General features: G+C 36.9%; 1 protein-coding gene across 1 annotated transcript; it reads left to right on the plus strand.

The window, feature by feature from the left end:
• Window positions 1-564: 564 nt before the first annotated feature.
• On the plus strand, window positions 565-19,139 carry rab32a (RAB32a, member RAS oncogene family). Its single transcript, XM_044107199.1, has 3 exons — window positions 565-1,002; window positions 13,603-13,880; window positions 17,885-19,139. Exons 1-3 carry the CDS (start codon window positions 789-791, stop codon window positions 18,032-18,034), a joined length of 642 nt encoding a protein of 213 aa, XP_043963134.1. The 5' UTR covers window positions 565-788; the 3' UTR covers window positions 18,035-19,139.
• Window positions 19,140-19,556: the final 417 nt, after the last annotated feature.

Raw genomic sequence — 19,556 nt, forward strand, 5'->3', positions numbered from 1 at the left:
TATAGTCCCTTGTTGACTTTAGTGTAATTACAACAAGGCAGAGTACACTAAATTTGGGCAGCATTAACTTCTTGATACATCTTCCTTAAAACATACATAGGTTTGGGGTCAAGATCCTCTAAAGGTTAAGTTGTCGTTTTGTTACTAGGAACAGAACCTGTGTGAACCTGTTATCGTTTGTGCATAAGGACAGAACAGAAAAACATCTATCATAGAGGATAAATAAATTAATTAATTAATATTAACTAATAAGTTAAAGCGGGAGAAATATTAAAACAATAGGATATAGTATCATTTTCAAATGTCTTTGTAAGAAGTTTTCAGTTTGCTTTAATACAATTTTTAAAAACAGAAATGTGCACATAGACTAAGTTTTTCTAAATGTTGCCTATCGATTCATTAAATAAAAATAACATTACGTTGAGGAGACGATTTGGCTTTAGTGACTGATTACATGAAAGCAGAGAGCACAGAAAAGTGTCTGATTTATTATAATAAGCAGCGAAGGTTTATGGCACTCACTGCAGAAGCATGTCAAACTTACTCGATATTTCCGGGTCCTATGACTTATCAGGTGGTTACTGTGTAGCAGAGGGAGGAGGAAAGGAGGGAGAAGGAGGAGAAAAACGGAGAATTAGAAAGTAGTGGAAAAGGAGGGACGGAGTGGGGGACTCCCTGACCGACCCAGCTCTCTGACCTGCCCATTCTCCTCGGCTCCTGTCAGCGTAGCTATATGACCGAGAAAGCAGAAGTTGCTTAAAGTTTCGCTAACAGCTTTCAGTCTCAGCATGGCCGGAGGCTCGGTGTCAGAGTGTAAGGAGTATCTCTTCAAAGTTCTGGTCATCGGGGAATTAGGAGTGGGGAAGACCAGCATCATCAAACGCTATGTCCACCAGCTTTTCTCCCAGCACTACAGGGCGACGATCGGAGTCGACTTCGCTCTAAAAGTCATCAACTGGGACAGCAAAACGCTGGTCCGTCTACAGCTCTGGGACATAGCAGGTAAGATATTTACTTCTTATTCCGTAAATAGATAAAAACAGAATCTTCTGGCTTGGAGTTGATACTATTTCTAACGTTGTGTGAGTAAGAGTCATGTGTCAGTGAGGTTTCCTCTTCAGCAGATAAGTGTTAAGAGATTCTTTGCGACTTGTTGACAGTTAACCCGTGAAATTATGCAATGTGTCAGCCACGCTAAATCTGATTTGCAAGGAGACAGAATAGAATAACTGGTTTAATTCCGGTGGGCCATGAGTTCAAAAACTCCAGATAGGAAATTCCCGCGGCCCTCATGCCTGTTCATTGTGTTTCCACTTTATGATCACAGCAGCTCATAATTGTCAATGGAATGTAGGTCACGTTGTTATTACCGACTAAGCGCCGCCACAAAAAGTTGGCTCCTTTCAGTTTTTTATTTTATTTTTTATTTTTAAATATCTTTTGTTTAAATTAAACCAGGGTTCTCAAACTGTAGTACTCATAAAACTAGCACCTGGGCTGTCTCAAGTGGTAACTTTTAGCTAATTATCTGTAATGTAGAGCCAATAACATAAAAATTAAGTTGTCTAATCACACTAGTCTGTGCTTATCTTCTCAAAAAGAGAAGATAAAAACTTCAGTGCTGATGGATGAAAAATATTTTTCTTTCCTTCTTTTTCTGTTGAAAAGTCAAAACAAACTGTAAATGTCCAAATCCAGTCGCAGCATAAAATATAAAGTAATTGTTTTTTCTTCTGTTCTTAAGAGAACAAGTGTGTGTGGGAGAAAGTTTGCTCTTTTAGTCTTTTTTTACTGTTTATGTCTTAAAGTGCTGCTATAGCGCTTCATAACAAAGTCCAGGCATTGATTGGCTCCTTTAAATTTCCTGGTGGCTTAGAGGCCTATTTCCAGAGCAACAGCTACTTTACACCACAGTGTACTGTTTCTACACAAATAAAGTTAAATGAATGAATGACTGCTGTGTCTGTCTAGGTATTATTAGGACAGAAGTAATTAAGTAAGTGGTAAAATGTTTGAGAGCCATTGGAATGAAGTGGGTTTGCTCAAGGATTTAGTCTCTTATCTTTTTCCTGCTATGGTTTATTATTTTCAAACACAGCCAAATTATCATCCCCCATGTACAGTCCCATGTTGACTTTTTATTTTGGTTTCAACTTAAATAATCTTCTTTATGTAATGCTGCCAGACTTGGCCCACTTCCCAACCTGTTGCATTCCAGCAGCTTGAGTAAGCAAGCTGAAAGGAGCAGGGTAAATGCAAGTTAACCCCTTATGAAGTCAGCCAGGCAACTGATAATGCCATCTCAATGCAAAAATAACAGAGTTATCACAACAGTAAGAAAGCGACACGCTTGAAATGACCGATGAATGAGGAAGTGAGCAAAGACGTCATGAAGCTTTCAATTCACTATAGCTGTAGCCAGGCTGGTGTTACCACAGTTCAGTCAGCATGAACAAAGGTGGTGTCTGTGTTGTTCCATGAAATCCTTTACTTTTTATTATGCTTGATATGATTGTATTTATCATTAAAGATATGTCTGACATCAAAGCTTTTGAAATTCCTTGGTTATAACCCCTCATGAGCATGCTGGAAGTCATGAGGCCAATTCATGCTAATTATCATTGTGTGTGGAAGATCATGTGGTACAGGGCCTTTGAATGTGTATGTTTTCTTCAGTCATTTTGGAAAAGCAAAATGTAATTTGTGCAGACTTAACAGTTTTTGTTGTACTTTTTTATTTTTAAATCTTTTTTTTTATAAATATCCCATTTATTTAGACGTTTGAGCCTTGAGCAAACAAATTTCTGTCTTTTAAGAAATAAGGTATACTGTATAAATTTCATTGAAAAACCAAACATTTGATATAGCTACTTTGTAACAGTGATAAAGAGAATATAATTAAACAAGTGGTGCATTTTAATTTTTTTTTTGTATTTTAGAAGTATCAACATCAGGGTTCCCCCCATAAAACTTGCTAAGCCCAGTGATCGGGGCACGGAGATGGTCCACCGGCGGGCCACAGTGTTTCTGTATTAAAAGATGTTAAGTAGACAGGAAATGTAAAAAATATAACTGGGTAATTATATGTTACTGGAAAACATCGCCAGTGAAATGCTCTTTAAACCCACAACTAGTCTTAAAAACAACAAATTAAAAAATGCAATTAATATGAATATCAATTATTTGTTCTTCTGTTTAATCCAAATTAAGTCAGTGGCTCCATAATATCCATACAGATCAGCTTGTGTCCAGTTTGGGTCAAAGGAGGCGAGCGCGATCTGCAAAGAGGTTAACTTAATCCAGCTGCTGCAGCGCGCGAGGCAAGAGGCAACGCGCAGAGGCAACGCCAGCGGTGTGATTGGTCTGGCTTTAAATGCATAAACAATAAATCTATCTTCTATAAACATCTTTCAGGAATAAATCAGTTCCGCCAGTGAAAAGCTCAGAGCAACAGAGACGCTTGCAATCCGGCTTAGGAAAAAAAAAAGGAAGCTTTTTTTATTTTTTTATTTTCCTAAAAACATAAACAAGAAAGGGTTAGCCTGGCGGCGGGGCTAGTAAAGCATGTCGGCCACCAGGTCTATAATACCTATAATACACTGGGGGAAACCCTGAACGTATATATGACAAGGAATAAGTGATATCAGAATTTGACTGTTGTCCAACGAGTGAATTAGCTTTCTTATGTCTCTGCAATCATGAACTTTGAATTGTATGATATTATTAAATCACAATCTGTTTGTTATTAATGACCAATCAATCAAGCAAACAAAGCATTGGTTTCTGTAGTTACATTTTGACCTAAAACAAGACTAACCCTGGTAATTAAACTAAATGGCTGTCTTGAATTACTGTGAGCAAAATATTTTGATGATTAGATTAATAAATAATTTAAAAAAAATAATAGTACTGTTAAGCTTTCAGATTGTAGCTATAATGTCGGTGTGTTTCTGTCTTCAACAGTTGAATTTTCACCAAACTTGCTCGTAGAAGCTCTAAAAGTACAGTGCTAAATCCAGTTTCCCTTTGAACACACAGGCTTTCTGGAAAGATGTTCTCTGGTCAGATCAATCAAAGAGGGATTTTTGACCTTAGTAACAAAGAGCAGTGTTAGTTAATAACCTAAGACTTCTTATGAAGGAACTTCATGCTAACTGTTTTGCATGGTTGTGAAGATAATGCAGTTTTGGAGTACTGTGCTAACCTACGGTCTGGAGTGCTTGCTGTGATTAGTCTGTGGAAAAATTCTGCACTAAAACATTGCAGGATTACACTGACAGACCACCTAAGCAACAATATAAACTGACCATAAGTTAACAAAACACCAAGACAGGAAAACATGCAATTCTTTTTTTTTTTATTAAAGGTTAATGCTGTACTTTTGGAAATGTGTAGAGTTGAGTCAGTTTGTCTAATCAGATATTAATCAGATCTCATTTGATTAAGCAGATATGTCATTTTTATTTTTTTTTAAATAGAAAAATAACTGAAAACTTTTAAATGATCGTCCCTCTTTAAAAAAAAAAATGTAAGCATTTTTTAAAGCATTTTTTATTTATTTATTTCAATTACAGTTCAATTTAACATGCATGAAAAGGATCAAAGTAAAAGTTTCCCTTTGTAGGCAATGCATATAAAAGGCATACACATCCCCATTTAAGTTTTTTTTTGTTTGACTTATATTCTATATAATTCAATATGTCAGAAATCTATTAGGAGAAAAATACAAAACAAAACAAAAATTTGATTCAATTATAGTATTTGTGCTTTTTTGGTATAAGTTGATCAGCATCCTGTGTCTTGACTTGCCAATATTTGATCAGATTACAAATCAGATTTGTTAAAACCCGGAAGCCTACATGTACCAAACATTCGAGTTTTGAACTTGTCTCTTTAATTGGACAAGCATTCAGTTTTCATATTGACACCATACCAGTTCTCTGCTTTATTATTGATGATCCTTCTTTTCAGTCTGCAATGCATGAATATGTAATGCTGTAGACTTTTTTAATCTTTATCCTGACTGATACCTTTGTACTACAATATTCTTTTGATATGTTGTACATCCTCCGCATTCTAGGATTTTAGCTAAGGATGGAAATGTGCAAATTGGTGAGAAGTTTGAACTCAGGAAGACTTAATGTTGAGTTAAGTGCTCCAAAATTGTTACATTTGGAACACATTGCTGTAGTTTTTTAATATCACAAAAGACATATTTAAACAAATTATAAAGGGCATTCAAGAAGGCATTTGGATTTGGCAGTACAGTTACAGCTCATAAATAGTTTTGAAGTGTTTTTTCCCAGTCATTCATTATGCTTCAGACATTTTTCTCATCACCATATAAATTAGAGCTGAAACAAATATATCACAATTATGAAAGTAATATCAGTGTTTGCAATGTAATAATCTCAATTGAATTCTTAAATGCCGCTTTTGGTATGACATCATATTTTAACCATTTATATTCTGTATTCTAGTAATAAAAATTACAGTGTATATTGTGACTGTTCAGCAGCATGTTCGCAGTTACATATTTTTCCTGATATTGTGCAGCATAAAATCTTACAATAATCCTTAGGGTTAGGATATATGACTCCTGGAGCTTTGCACTAAGCTCATGTGAGTGCTGGTATGATTCCAATAATGTGACTTATTGCCATTTTGGGTTGATTTCAAAACACAAGTCACCTGAGGAGTTTTAATTTTTTTTATTTGTATTATTTCTAGATGTGTTTCTCTTGACAACATCTCCTTCTTGAGCTTCATTCGTTAGATTGAAAATCTAAAACTTTCTTTTCAAAACAGTTTTTTATCCTTTGGAAGGAAAAAAAATATGCCCTGCCTCTAGACACATTCTGTTCTACCCGCTCCCTCAATCAAATAAACCTCATATGCTGAGACAGATCGGGACAGATGGTTATAAAGGCTGCTGTTTTTTTTATTTTATTTATATATATATTTATTCCATTGCTCATAGCGGTGACAGAAAGGGGGCGAACGTTTGGGTGCTGGATAGGTCGTCACAACAACTTGAGTTTCTGTCAGAAGCGGATTGGCAGTCCAGGCTGACGTTCAGACCCTCGCAGCTCAAGCTCAGTGAGTGTGCACGGCATCCGTGACTAAACATCAGGGTGGGCCGGCTGCCTGTCACTGCAAATCATGACCTAATCAGAAGATCTGTAAGAGAAAAAAAAACAACCAAAAAAAATCATGATACTTTGCCTGATGTTTTTGTGGCGAGACAATGAATCATTTGCATATATTGAAAGAGCACATACTTTTACTCCCAACTAAAAAACTTCATGTTGCCCATCTCTACAACAACACTTCAGATAACTTAGAGAAAGTAATAATAATAAAAAAACAGAATGTGGGTGTAAGAGAGAGAGCTTAAGGTAAATTAGATGAGTCATTAATGAATGGCCTTCAGGTCATTTGGTCATGCAGAAAAAGAAGGAAGGTGAATTTATCTTGGAAACCCAGAAAGCAATTTCTGAGTTGCGTAGTTTTTGTTTTTTTTAACAAGCACAACTGTGATTACAGTCCGTGTAGAATGACAGTAATCAGGGGCTTTTATAAGAGGTAGGAAATTAGTATGTAGCTGGAGAGTAACCCAGCCCCTTTTCAGACACAATTGCTACTTTCGCTGGGATGTTTTTAGCATGTGGACAGGATGTGATTACCACTATGCTATATTGTAAAAGGAGGATGCATCTTGTTGGGCAGAACAGGTAGACAATTGTAGGAATACATTTTTATGGTCATCACCTGAAACTTGGGTTATTGCTGTCTTCAGTGTTCATCACCAGTCACCTGATATCAGCTGACCTATGTTCACACCTCTTAAAACATTGTGAACGGCTGATCTGGACACTATATATTCACTGTAAAGTTATGGAATTTTATAACTGTAACACTTTAACTCAACAATCTTAAACATAGTCCAGAATCTCCCACAGGAGCGCAAAGATAAGATATTGTGCATTTAGGATATCCTTCATAATTAATTTGCACTCCTATTTTTATTTACTCAATGAAATTTTTTTTTAAGCTTGTTTTTTTAATGACCAAGAGATCTTTGGCTAGAATTTTTAAAGTTAAACATTTGGAATACCATCTGAAAGGATTTTGGACTCCATAACTGGGATATGTGTTTTTACAAGCAGAGAGAACCCTGTAAGCATTTTACAAAACTTTAAGAGGATCAGTGAGCAGGAAGGGCCGTAAAGGTTTGACGGAAGTTGTGTCTGAGCTCCTGTGCTAAAATGAGCCTTTTAACCAAATACAAATTCTGTCAAACTGACAAGATGAACAAATTCTAAATATAAGTTGTATTTGTAAAGGGTATTGTTGTATTCTTTTACTTATTTTATGTGTTGTAGCCTTCAGGCCCATGGTTCTTTTAAAGTGAAATATCTTAATTTGAATGACACCTGGATAAATAAAGATTCTACATAAAATGCAAATGGTAGTCAGGCTCCTTGTTAATTGCCTAATTGATAATATTTTGGCAGTTTTGCCAAGCAGACCCTCAACTCTCTGTAGATGTCCATATAAATCAACTGTATGCTGAGGTGAGCGATATTTGTAAAGTGTAGACAGCAAAAGTAAAGCATGACAGAACAAATGTTTTCTGTGAATCATGGCTGTGACTGTGTACCTGTGGTTCCCATGTAATTCACATGGTCAGCAATTTTTAACTGGTGATAAATTTTTTTGAGCTGCATTTTTAATTTTGACCTAAGGTAGTGCCAGAACATTATTTTCCTTTCCCATTGCGCTGTCCGAAACTATTCAATTTAGTGTGATGGATGATTGTATTAGCATCAGCTGCAGGAATAACAAATGGGAGGAGCAGGTCTGAGCCTGAGGGTCACTTGGTGTTCTTTCTTTTTGAAAGATGTACAGGCAGTAAGGTATCTTCAAAAGGTTTTTCTAGTGAAGTCTAGAAAATTACAACACTGGTGACCCTTGGAGATGAACCAAAAATCCCTGCTCTACTTTCTCTGCTTCCTGTGAATGCGTTACAGTTCAGATCAATTTGTAGATAAATAAATCAAAACGGCTGCAAAGTGCTGAGATGTGCCACATACACTGAAAGCCAATTGAGCAATAGATTAGATCAGACAGATGAGATGCCATTTCATTCAACGTGACTCTGTGTTCTTCTTTCCAAACCTCACTCTACTGTAGCCTTTGCTAACTTAAGGCACACTGTCCTCACTTAGCAGAAGAACAGCTATAATTCTCTTGTCTCTGACAGAAAATTAGACCATTGTTGTGATTAGCTGAATGGTCCTTCAGTCAAACTGCTTACCCCATGCATTTAGCATAAGTCTGTAGGAACAGAGCATCAGTTCAAGTTCCTGCTGTAGAAGATCACAATCATATAAAATGAGAAAAGTTGAGGGATGAAATTATATTTCAGCAAAAGTCTTTATTGCTATCCTCATGCTGGAGACATTCTTGGAAAAAATAAACATCAAACCACACATTTTACAATCTGCTCAAATATTTTGGCAAACCCAAAAGCATTTAGAGGCAAACCAGACTTTAAATGCCTGGATTTTCTTTCAGGGATTACAAGGTGGTGAGGGTTGTAGGGAGAACAGTCCAAATCTGTCCAGTGGAAAGATGATTACCCAAAAACAGGATGCAGACATTGATGTGCAGGTGAACTCTTGTTTAGCTGGGGATTTTTTTTGTTGTTGCTCTCAGCCAACACAAGTTTCAGAAGGATGTGAGATTCAGCAAATTCTCTGTATCTATCTATGGCCACAGGAGTATGCAGTACTGCAATTTAAGTTAATTAAATTCTTTTGCATTACGATGTCATTAGATTATGACTTAACACAATCTAAAATGTATTTTAAATCATACCAATGTACTTTTAATGTCTAACAAGTTGTTAACCATAGTCTTTAAAAGATGGAACCAACTTAGCAAAAAAAGGTTCTTTTGAGGGAAAGCTAAAGAAGTATAAATTATAATTTTTTTGCTTGAGATTCACCCATGAAATGAAATGAAATTAGTTTACCATAGCATGTTTTGAAAGTAATCTCTATCTTCTACTTCTTTATGTTCAGCCTTACATCCATTGTAGGTTTTCTGGTCTATTAAAGTCGCCATAAAGCTCTGATTGTTTTTTAGACCGTTTGCATATCCAATCCTTTTGCATGTGGATTTTTGTTAAATCTTACATCAGATGGTTTTTCTTTATTAGCAATGAGAATCTTTGCACAATGTATTGCTCGCTACAGTGATTTCACTCCTCATCACAAAACAATTGTGAAATTCAGTTTAACATAATTCATTTGTTGAACAGTAATGCAATCATCCAGGTTTTTAGTTTTTTATTCATCGATCACCGATTAGGCCCAAAAATTTGGAAAGTGGGCCAATAACTTGCTGATTGATAAATGTTCTAAGAGGCTTTGTGGTAACACTGTGTTCCTACTTCCCCCACAGTCTTCAGTTTGAGTAACACCTGATTAAGATTGTCTGCTTTTTTTCAAATCCATGGTATTTTCTGAACAGTAAACAATTAGACTGGATTCAGTGGATTGAACATACAAATGTGTATTTGAACACCAGCGCCACAAAAATAGGTTCTTTCACTATGATGAAACTCATGTTTTTGCTAAACTGTAGATTTCAGTCAGAATTTTCTTTAAACATTGTCTCAAACTTACACTTTGTGACACTTCAAAGTAACCTACTATGATATTAGCATTTTTTCTGATTAATGATTCATACTTAGCAACTATACAAATGGTCTGTGTTGCTCCATGCTCCTATAGATTCACTACACATAACTTTACCGATACATAGTTTGCAAACTAAATGGAATAATGGCACAACAACTGTTCGTTTTTCGTCAATCCCCTCTAAGTCCATATTGCTACATTGCTGAAATATTTGCATACCAAAAGATTAGGATGCCCATTACAGATTGGTGCTCCTTTTTGTAGTTTTTCCTGATGTTGTGGGTCAGATATGTTGCAGCTCTGACACCTAATTCTTACTCTTAATACATCTGTTGCACTTACTCAAATGTAATGCATCCAGTTGAATGTAAAAGATGAAACGCTGCACTTGAATTTACAGAATTTTTCCCTCAGTCTTTGCTAAGCGCATAAGTAAGCTGCAGCTTTTCCTCACATGCTGCTCAGAGGAATTTTAACGTGTCGGTCATGTGTTCTTCACAGTCTCGCTATGGAATTCCTGCTGAAGACTACCTTAAAGACAGAGCTACTGTGTTGCTTTTCTTATTTTAGTGCTGTTGGGATGGGGGTGGAGGGTATGAGGAGGGTCACAAGCAGTTGGCTCCCTAACAGATGGAGGCTGCTGCCGCTGTTGCCGCTGCAACGTCTGGCTTGGACAGTTTCTATAGTAACCCACCCACAAGAGTCTGTATGACCATAGAGGAAGCAGGGGCTGCTGGGTCTATGGATAATGATGAGACTGTGCTTTATTTCTGTTTCTCCCACGCAGCAAACACAGATTAACCAGTGGCTGTAACTTAGCCATTTCATAAAGCAGTTGTGCAGGAGATCTGACTGATATTTATCTAACCAGGGTGTCTAATTGTATTTGAGGTCATGCACCGGTTCTTGTAACTTTGGTAAACTGAGCTAAAAAAAGTTTCTTCTTATGAAACTTGCTGTTTTCCTTCTAAATTTCTGCATCTTAATGTACGGCTTTGGATGTATGTATTTGCTGGCAGTTGCTTCATGTTGTACATTGGACACAGCAGCACGCATCTCATGCTCCTCTGTGGCATCCGCTGAGTAAATACTCTATTGTTCATGTAGTTCAGTCCATTCCCATGTTTTTTGCTGATTAGGTTAGCAGCATATGACACTCATTAATGTTTGCGGTGTAATTTTGTTTTCTCCTTATGTAACAAGACAAATCTTGTTGAGATATTCTCTTCCTTTGCTTGAAAATAATGAAAGATGACAGATTAAATAAAGCAGAAAAGTATGAGCACCATTAGAAGGATTTTTGCTGATCAGATTTTTTTTCTGCTTAATAGTTTGTTGTGGAAATAACAGCATTGATGCTAAATTAAGAGTTGCTAAATTTTGAGTTTTACATTATATATCAACAAGTTTGTTTAATATAAGCAGAAAAATGTGAGCATGAGTGGCTAAACAGTATTTCAGCAACCATTTGAGAAAAAAAAGAAATAAATACGGGCCCTATACAGAGTTATTAGCAAAAATGTTATGAATCAAAATAAATCAAAGTAAACTTCTTTAGTCATTATTTGAACCCTGACAGGTACACAAAAGGGGAAGTCCTGAATATTAGGTCAGTTGACAGCAAAATTTCCAAAAAATATGCCAGTTCTACTTTTCGAACAAAGGGATCTGTCTTAATAGGAAATTAAAAAGAAAAGCCTTAAAGTAAATTTGATATTTTCACTTAATCACTTAGTCGACTCACATATCAAGAGGAAGAGTATCCTTTCTTATGTACACTTGAAATGATCATTGGCTCTTCTTTCTAGAGCCCCGTGATAATGCTGGAGGAGCGACTAACTATCAGTTTGCATTCTACAAACTGGCCTGTTTGGAAGAGAACTAGAAAGAAAGACATTGCTGAAAGAAAGTCTGTTTAGGGTTTACTACATGGCATGGAGGAGACATAGCAAACACATGAAATAAGGGTGAGACTAAAATGTAACCTTTTTGATGTCAAATATGAAAAACATATACCTTGCCCCCTGTCAAACATGGTGGTGGCTGTATTGTGGTATAGGGATGTTTTCTGGAGCCACAGTAAGGGGGGTTAGAGAAGGTGAGAAGATTAAAGAAGCCAAATACAGGGTGATCCTGGAGGTAAATCTTTTAGGGCCTGAAAAAGATGTCATGCTATGGTAGAAATTCCCCTTTCTGATTGACACTGGCCCTAAATGTAGAATCAGAGCTACAATGGAAGGCTTTTAATCACAGCATAGTCACATGTTAGAAGGGTTTCATTAGATACTTTATCTAAATTCACTTAATTTGTGGCAAGGCTTGAAAATTGCCTATGAAAGACACTTCCAATCTCGTCTCACTTTGCAAAAAAGACTGGCTCTGGTCGAATCATATCCCCAAAGATAGAATAGAGGGAGACTCAAATGCATTCACCACCTGTCGTGTTAAGGTGGCAAAATGTTAAGATTGGAAACTTTTGAATGTGGCTGTATATCCTCATTGTACTTGCTATGACTACTACCTAAAGTTAGTTTGCTGAATTGTGATGTTCCTCAGCGTTCTCCTCCCCCCGTCCATCAACTAACAGTGATGATGCTGTGCGAAAATGTCAACCCATTTTGGCATAATTGTTGCATTTTACTCAGCAAGCCCATTAACAAGAGCAGAAGTTCACAGAGAATGATGAGGTCCTTTATTTTTGTCTGTATTCTGCCCTGGCCTGCTCAGTTCTGGACGTACGGTCTGTATAAGGTCTGGAAATAAAAGCCTTATTTTCAGTCCATCGGCTCTTTATCCCACTGTGTCGTGTCTCTGGTGAATTCACCTGGGGTTAAATCACCTAAAATTAGACTCTCAATTATGAGCAATTACCACTAGGCCTGTGGGCCCCACAGTGGATTCGCTCCCTCTCGCAAACCTGCACTGCAACACACCTCTCCAGTTTTCTGCGAGCTTGGGAAGGCACCTATACTGCAAAGTGAAAGTGTGCTAGGAGGAGCTTTGCTTACACTTCCTCAATTGCTTTCTAAACCCATTTCCTATTTTTGTGACAAAGATATATGGGCTGTATTTTCCTCAATAGGCTAACTGTAAAGTCTTTATTCTTTAATTGGAGCAATAGAACAAAACGTTATGTATTAAATCTGTCACATGCCACAAATCATTGGCGACCCTGTATGCGTGGACTCAATCTAATCACTTCTGTGCTGCTTCTAGAAACTGTCCAATAGCTTAAAAAAAAACATTCTGCCATTTCTTTGGGGATATGTTAATGTGTCTTGATGTCTGGAAAGTGAATCATTTCAAAAACCTCCCAATTATTAAATAACAATTAAGAGGCACTACCTTGTTATTACAAAAAATCCACCATTGCACAGTTTTGCAACTGTTTGCAGCCATTTTATGTAATATAAAATAAATGTTGAGTCGGAAGTGGTGGCTAGCAGCAGGTTTTTGGATTTTGAAGGGAGAACAGCTCATTCAAAAATTAGTTAAAAATAGACAGAACTGTAAACAAATAAATAGAAAAACTTAGTTCAGCCTCTTATGAAATATCATCATAGATTTTCCCACAGAATATTGACAGAGAAAGATTTCATGAGAGAATGAAATTGCTAGTATAACTTATTACATGTGGACTTGAATTTGGCTTATAGCAAGTTAGGGACTCAATTTAAGGACTGTGTGAATTCTCATTGGTTAAGAGTTTAAAAAAGAAGAGTGAACTACAATACTGTGCCTATCAGGGTGTAGTCCTATAATATCTTTGTAATAACACCCACTCTTAGACTGATCTGCAATATTTAAAATCTCGTATTTTTCTAAATCTATAACACTCCTTCAAGATTTTAGCCACAGATAAATATTTCATTCTTTCTTTCCATTCCTCCAGGGCAGGAGCGATTCGGAAACATGACGCGGGTGTACTACAAGGAAGCCGTCGGGGCATTTGTTGTGTTTGATGTGACGAGGGGTGCCACGTTTGAAGCCGTGTCTAAATGGAAGCATGACCTGGACAGCAAAGTGAAGCTGGCTAATGGCAACCCCATCCCCGCAGTGCTCCTCGCCAATAAATGTGACCAGAAGAAAGACAGCGTCAACAATTCAACACTAATGGACAATTTCTGCAAAGAGACAGGCTTCCTGGGCTGGTTTGAGACATCAGCTAAGGTGAGAAACAACCAATAACCCACATGTGGTGCCTTGAAAAAATACTTGTCACTTTACAGGTTTCTTCTGTTTTTGCTTTTTTTTGTGTCACACTTACATTTTTCAGATCCTCAAACTGACTTTAATGTTCATCAAACACATTTTTAAATGATATATAAGCAATATAATTTTAAAATTATAAAATAGTTTTGGCATGGTTGTTTGTCCTGTCTGTCTCTGTGTTTCCCTGCGACAGACTGGCAACCTGTCCAGGCTGTACCCCGCCTCTTGCCCAGAACGTTAGTTGGAGATAGACACCAGTACCCCTCCCAACCACTGTAGGGACAAGGGTGTTAGAAAATGGATGGATGAAAATAGTTTTGATTAACCAATTAGATCTTGCTCAGTTTTGTGAGTCAAAACCAAACACATTTAATACCATTCTTGTAGAATTAAGTAATCAGTTAAATAAAAATATTTCTGACAATATAAAGTAAACCAACAGGTCCCAAAAAGCAGGAAATCACGCCCCAATCTAAAAAAAAATAAAAAAAATAAAATCAAGAACAGAAATTGACATCGATCAGTCTGGGAATGGTGACAAAACCAACAAACTGCAGAAGTTAGATTATCCACAAGTTGAGAAAACAGAGTTAAGGTGTTGTCCATCGGCCAAATTTACTCTGCATCAGCAAACTTTCCAAAGAAAATAGTAAATAAATTTACATAGTGCTTTTCTAGTCATACAACCAACTCAGACACTTTGCATTAGAGCTACATTCACCCCACTGTTTCATATTAAATGCAGTCTGGTCTTGTGATCTAAACTAATTTAAATTGTAATACTGTATGTAATACAAATTGCTGTTGTGACTTTGTGTACAACCTTTTATGTGTTCTTTTCATCTCATATTCAGCATCTTCCTTTTTTTTGGTTATGTCATTGTGTTTCTTCATAGTGAATCATTCTGCAGCAGCATTAGATTCCCAATGTTGGAGTTGTTTTAATGTCATGACATGATGTGATTGTTACTGAAGAGAGATTATAGCTTCATCATGTAAGCTTTTTACATGACCCAACAAGAGACAAAAGTTGTCACCGGATGCGTTGCCACCTTCCTGAATGATTTCCTTTCTGCCACTGACTGACAGGAAATCCTCCAAAGTTTTCCTGTGGAGCAGCCTGGTCTCTTCTTCTCCTGTGGTTATTGTGAAAGTACAAAATGTTGAAATCTTTTTTGGCTCTGAACTTTTCAACAGCAAGTGTCTGAAACAAGCAACCATATTGGTTAAAAGTGTTTAAACCAGTCTAGTAACCACAGCAAAACAGATTTAATATGGTAGATTGGTTTGGGATTGGCATATAAAGGAAATGTCTTACTTTTCTTCCTTCTCCTGGTGTCATAAGTTACTGTTTTTATTTTGCTTACTGTGACCTTCGTAAAGTAGAATCTTTCAAAATTTTTATGAATACAATTCAGAACAAATGAGCTTTATTTTCAATTAAACTCTTTTATGGATACCCTAAAAATTAGCAGTAACCTTAGTCTCAGTATAAACTCTCAGAGGTTTGTAAATGAACATCAGTAACTAAATCACATGATAATAAACAAAGAAACAAACAAGTCACGTCTCAGATACAGTTTTGGAAATGTTTAAAGTGTAAACGCAGATGGATGTAAAACCTGGAGAAAGAAAGAAAACTTGTTAGAAGGTCCTGAAGAGACTGAGATGGAGATTCACCTTCAGCAGGGCAAAAGCAGTCAACATACAGTGAGGTGCAATGGAACAGTTTAATTCAAAACATGGTCATCTTTTAAAAGGGCTCAGTCCTGCACCCAAAATCTGTGGCAAGACTTCACTGATGTTCCCTATTCAGTCGTTCAGAACTTGAACTATTTGAAAATAGGCAAAACATTCTCTTTGTGCACAACTCATAGGTACTTCAAGGGATAGTACTTTAACAAATTACTTTTGTTATTTCTTTGGAGGGAGGTATTGTTAGTTTAAATTATTTTATATTAACACTGCTAATGGGTATTTTGAACAACAGAGTTGTACTTTTCACAAATATAACTAAAAGAGAGCAGGAAAATGTCATCCATATTTCTTGTCATCTCATTCCTCTTGCTGTTATACTTTACTCACTGGCATTATCAGTCTTTCTAGGAAAACATCTGAAGTCAAGAAACTGGAAACACTGCAAGGAAGAGGCTCCCTTACATTTTGAATAATAGCTAATAATAGCTAGCACTGTTACTCTTCCCTGTTAAGAGATGAGTTGATGTGTTTGGAATAAGTTGACTCTATTGATCTAATTATGAAAAGAACTTTTGCTCCTGGAGCTGTGTCATGTGAAGTGTGTGGTTGTGTGACGAGTGCAAAGCAGTTTCCTTTCTGTTAGTGCAGTAACTTGCTGGTCACATTAGTGTAAAGCCCCACCCACAAAAACCTGGGATGGGAGTTCTCTTAATGGGAGCCAAATGTTCACAGAACAATGTGTTCTCAAGGCCATAAGCAATAAAATAACATTGTCTTGGTGAAGTAAATCAATGTTTTTAGAGGGTTTTTGAAATATGGGTCTGAAATGTATTGCCTCGTTACTGGAAAAGTTGGGGATTTTTTTTTTTAGAAAATAATAGAAGTTAATCAACATAAAAAGTACTAAAATAATGTTATTTTGGATTAAAAAGAAATCCAAAAGAACATTCAAGACTAATTTCAGTTTTACTAAAATGCAAATAACATTTCATTGTATTCAGCAATTACTTTTGAAAAATAATTATCTCTCACTGTACAGTTATTTTGGCATACGCATATCATCAGTTTTGCAAGACTTCATGAGAACAGATGTAAAATAATCCTTTTGTAATATATCTACCTTCTGTTTTCCACTTAGATGCTGCCTTTCAATTGCAGCACAGGCCAAGCATCAAGTGAACATAAACAACTGCAAAAGAAAAAAACATTGTCAGCAGTTTTAAAAGGCTCAAACAATTAAAACAGCCATCTGCTTGTTAGAATATTCTGACAGCTTAAACTAGCATCTGATTGCTCCTGGTCAATTGAATCATTTTCCAGCTTCAACACCCATTTTCGACCCAAGAGTTGACATTTTTTCCCCACCTACTTCAGTTTGATCCCTAAAACAAACATCAGTGCATCAGTGCCATTTTGATGCATAGGGAACTTATTGCAGTCCTACAAAAAGCACATAAAATAGTCTTTTTGTTCTCAGCAGCCATCACGCAAACCACTTACCATTGGTTGCACATGCAAAAAAGCAATAGAAAACCAGTTCAAGGCACAACAGACAGATGGCTGTAAATTTTTATCTGGTGCTTGAGCGCCTATGTCCAACCCAAACTGTAAAAGTACAAAATGGTGGACGGGAGAAATGACCGGGAAGCTTACCACAGTTAAAAAGGCGGTGTATTTCTAGTTTTTAAGTAATTAAAATACTTGAAAACTCTCTCTGTTGGCTGAAAAAAAACAGACAATGTGAATTGTTCCAATACTCAGTCTAAAGGCAAAACAGAACCAAGATTTCAGTTGGAAAGAACAAAACTTTTTTTTGGTATATTTTGCAATGGTAATCAATGTCCGTTAGTCCAGTGTTTCCCAATTCCAGTCCTCGGGGCCCCTCTGCCTGCATGTTTTAGGTGTTTCCCTTCTGCCACACACCTGGATTGAATCTTTGGGTGATTAACAGGCTCCTGCAGCACTTGGTGGCTGCAGAAGATGTCATGCAATCATTTGAATCAGCTGTTCTGGTTATAGAGGCACATCTAAAACATGCAGAGCAGGGGGCCCCAAGGACTGGAATTGGGAAACACTGCGTTAGTCATTTAAAGCTTTTGACCAAAATGAAAATGTAGTTACAAACAAATGTTGTTCCCATGGCTTGTGTGAATCTATTTTGAAATTATTGTACTTCATATCTGCCATTTCTTTTTGTAGTACGTATCCTTTAACATCATGTTGTAGTATCCCTATCTTACTGAACTATTTTCTTGTGTTATTAGGACAACATCAACGTAGATGAGGCGGCTCGTTTCTTGGTAGAGAACATCCTGGCGAATGATAAAGGTTTGCCGTATGAGGAGAGCAACGGAGACCGGATCAAACTGGACCAGGAGACTGTAGCTGCTGAGAGCAAGTCAGGCTGCTGCTAACACTCAATCCACTCACATTAACCATCCGCCTCCCTCTGGTGGGGTCTAGTGAGTTCACCCAGCCTGTGGCTCCAGCTGCCTGATGCAACCTTGGAGACAAATATGATTTTTTTTTGTTTCTTCAAAGCTTCAGGAACTTCTTACACTGATGCCCATTTGACCTGTGCATCCAAGATTCTCATTACTCACTTTTATTTTCGATCTTGCCTTAAAGGTTTTCTATTGCATTTATTTTGCATTTGGGGGATTTTTTTTGCTGTTCCTTTAAAAATGCTTACAGTATGTACAGCTGATTTTCAAACTGTTGCCCTGACAACCTCTAAAGTTGTTTTTTTTTTTTTGGCAACTTCTTAAGTCTTGGACTACTATCGTACAAGAAACGGGGTGGGGGGTGTGGTGCATTCACTGCAGAAAGTTGAGCGCACGCTTGGAAGAAATTTTTGACCTTGTGATTGTCACTTTAGTGTATTCTTAATCAATATCATTCCATGTATGTCTTATTTTCTCACCTCACATTTTTCTGTGAAACAAAAAGAACACAAAAAAATAAAGATGCTGCAGCTTTTCTTCGGTGCCAATAGATGGACATTGCATTCTATTGCACACTGAATTTTGCCTGCTTTTTTCATTATTAGACTTGCTATTTGGCTTTTTTGCTATCAAGCTGTATTGCATTTGTCCACTTATCTCTAATTAAGTATTGTGCCATAACATTGCTATTATTTTAACAACAGCATGGGTAACAATTTTTCTGCTTCACATAGTACAATCAAAATTACACTGCAGTATTTCACAAAAAACTAACAAAGAAAAAGAACAAAGCTATATTGATGGTACTGAATGACTACAGAAGCAATTGCAGACCTTTGCTTAGCTATGTTTCTGCTAGTGTGGCTGTGTAAAGGCGTGTGCTTTTGAAATGTTTTGGGTCAAATGTTGCATAACTGACTGTGCAGCAAAACCAGACTCTGACAGAGGTCTCCAGGCTTTTGTATATGGCAACCTGTTGAGTTGTTGATTAAATGTAAATATTGTTTTAAACATGTTTACAGGTGAAAATACTTTAAATATGCAAAACCAAAATAGAATAAACATTTTGTCAGATCTTTGTTGTCAAGTTGTGATTTAATGCCTGTTGAAGGGCTCTGGTGATAGATGTGATCCCAGCTCCAGAAAGTCTCCAGGAAAAGGTAAACACAAAATACTTTATGGGTGAAGTAAGACGAACATTACTTCTTTAGTTGAATTGTAATTAAGAGCACGTTGAATGTTAAGAACACAAAATATGTGACTGCCTATGACCTCTGAAGAAACAGATGTTGTGCCTGGGTTTTAAATGACGTATGTCTAGTAAAGAAGGTTTATTGGTACCTTAAAAGCAAACTAATCCATCCATCCATCCATTTCTGTACACCTTTGTCCCCTAAAGGGGTCGACAGGGGTGCTGGTGCCTATTTCCAGCTAACATTCCGGGCGAGAGGCGGGGTACAGAGCCGTTTTCCTTACGACAAACAACTTCGAC

The sequence above is a fragment of the Gambusia affinis genome, linkage group LG22 (assembly GCF_019740435.1).
Source record: "Gambusia affinis linkage group LG22, SWU_Gaff_1.0, whole genome shotgun sequence".
NCBI classification, from domain to species: domain Eukaryota; kingdom Metazoa; phylum Chordata; class Actinopteri; order Cyprinodontiformes; family Poeciliidae; genus Gambusia; species Gambusia affinis.

What these genes read in the sequence shown, in the direction of transcription:
- rab32a (XM_044107199.1), top strand. Translation starts at nt 789, where the DNA reads ATGGCCGGAGGCTCGGTGTCAGAGTGTAAGGAGTATCTCTTCAAAGTT. An exon ending in ACAGCTCTGGGACATAGCAG is followed by an intron (nt 1,003 to 13,602) that starts GTAAGATATTTA and finishes CCATTCCTCCAG; the next exon opens with GGCAGGAGCGATTCGGAAAC. An exon ending in GGTTTGAGACATCAGCTAAG is followed by an intron (nt 13,881 to 17,884) that starts GTGAGAAACAAC and finishes TTGTGTTATTAG; the next exon opens with GACAACATCAACGTAGATGA.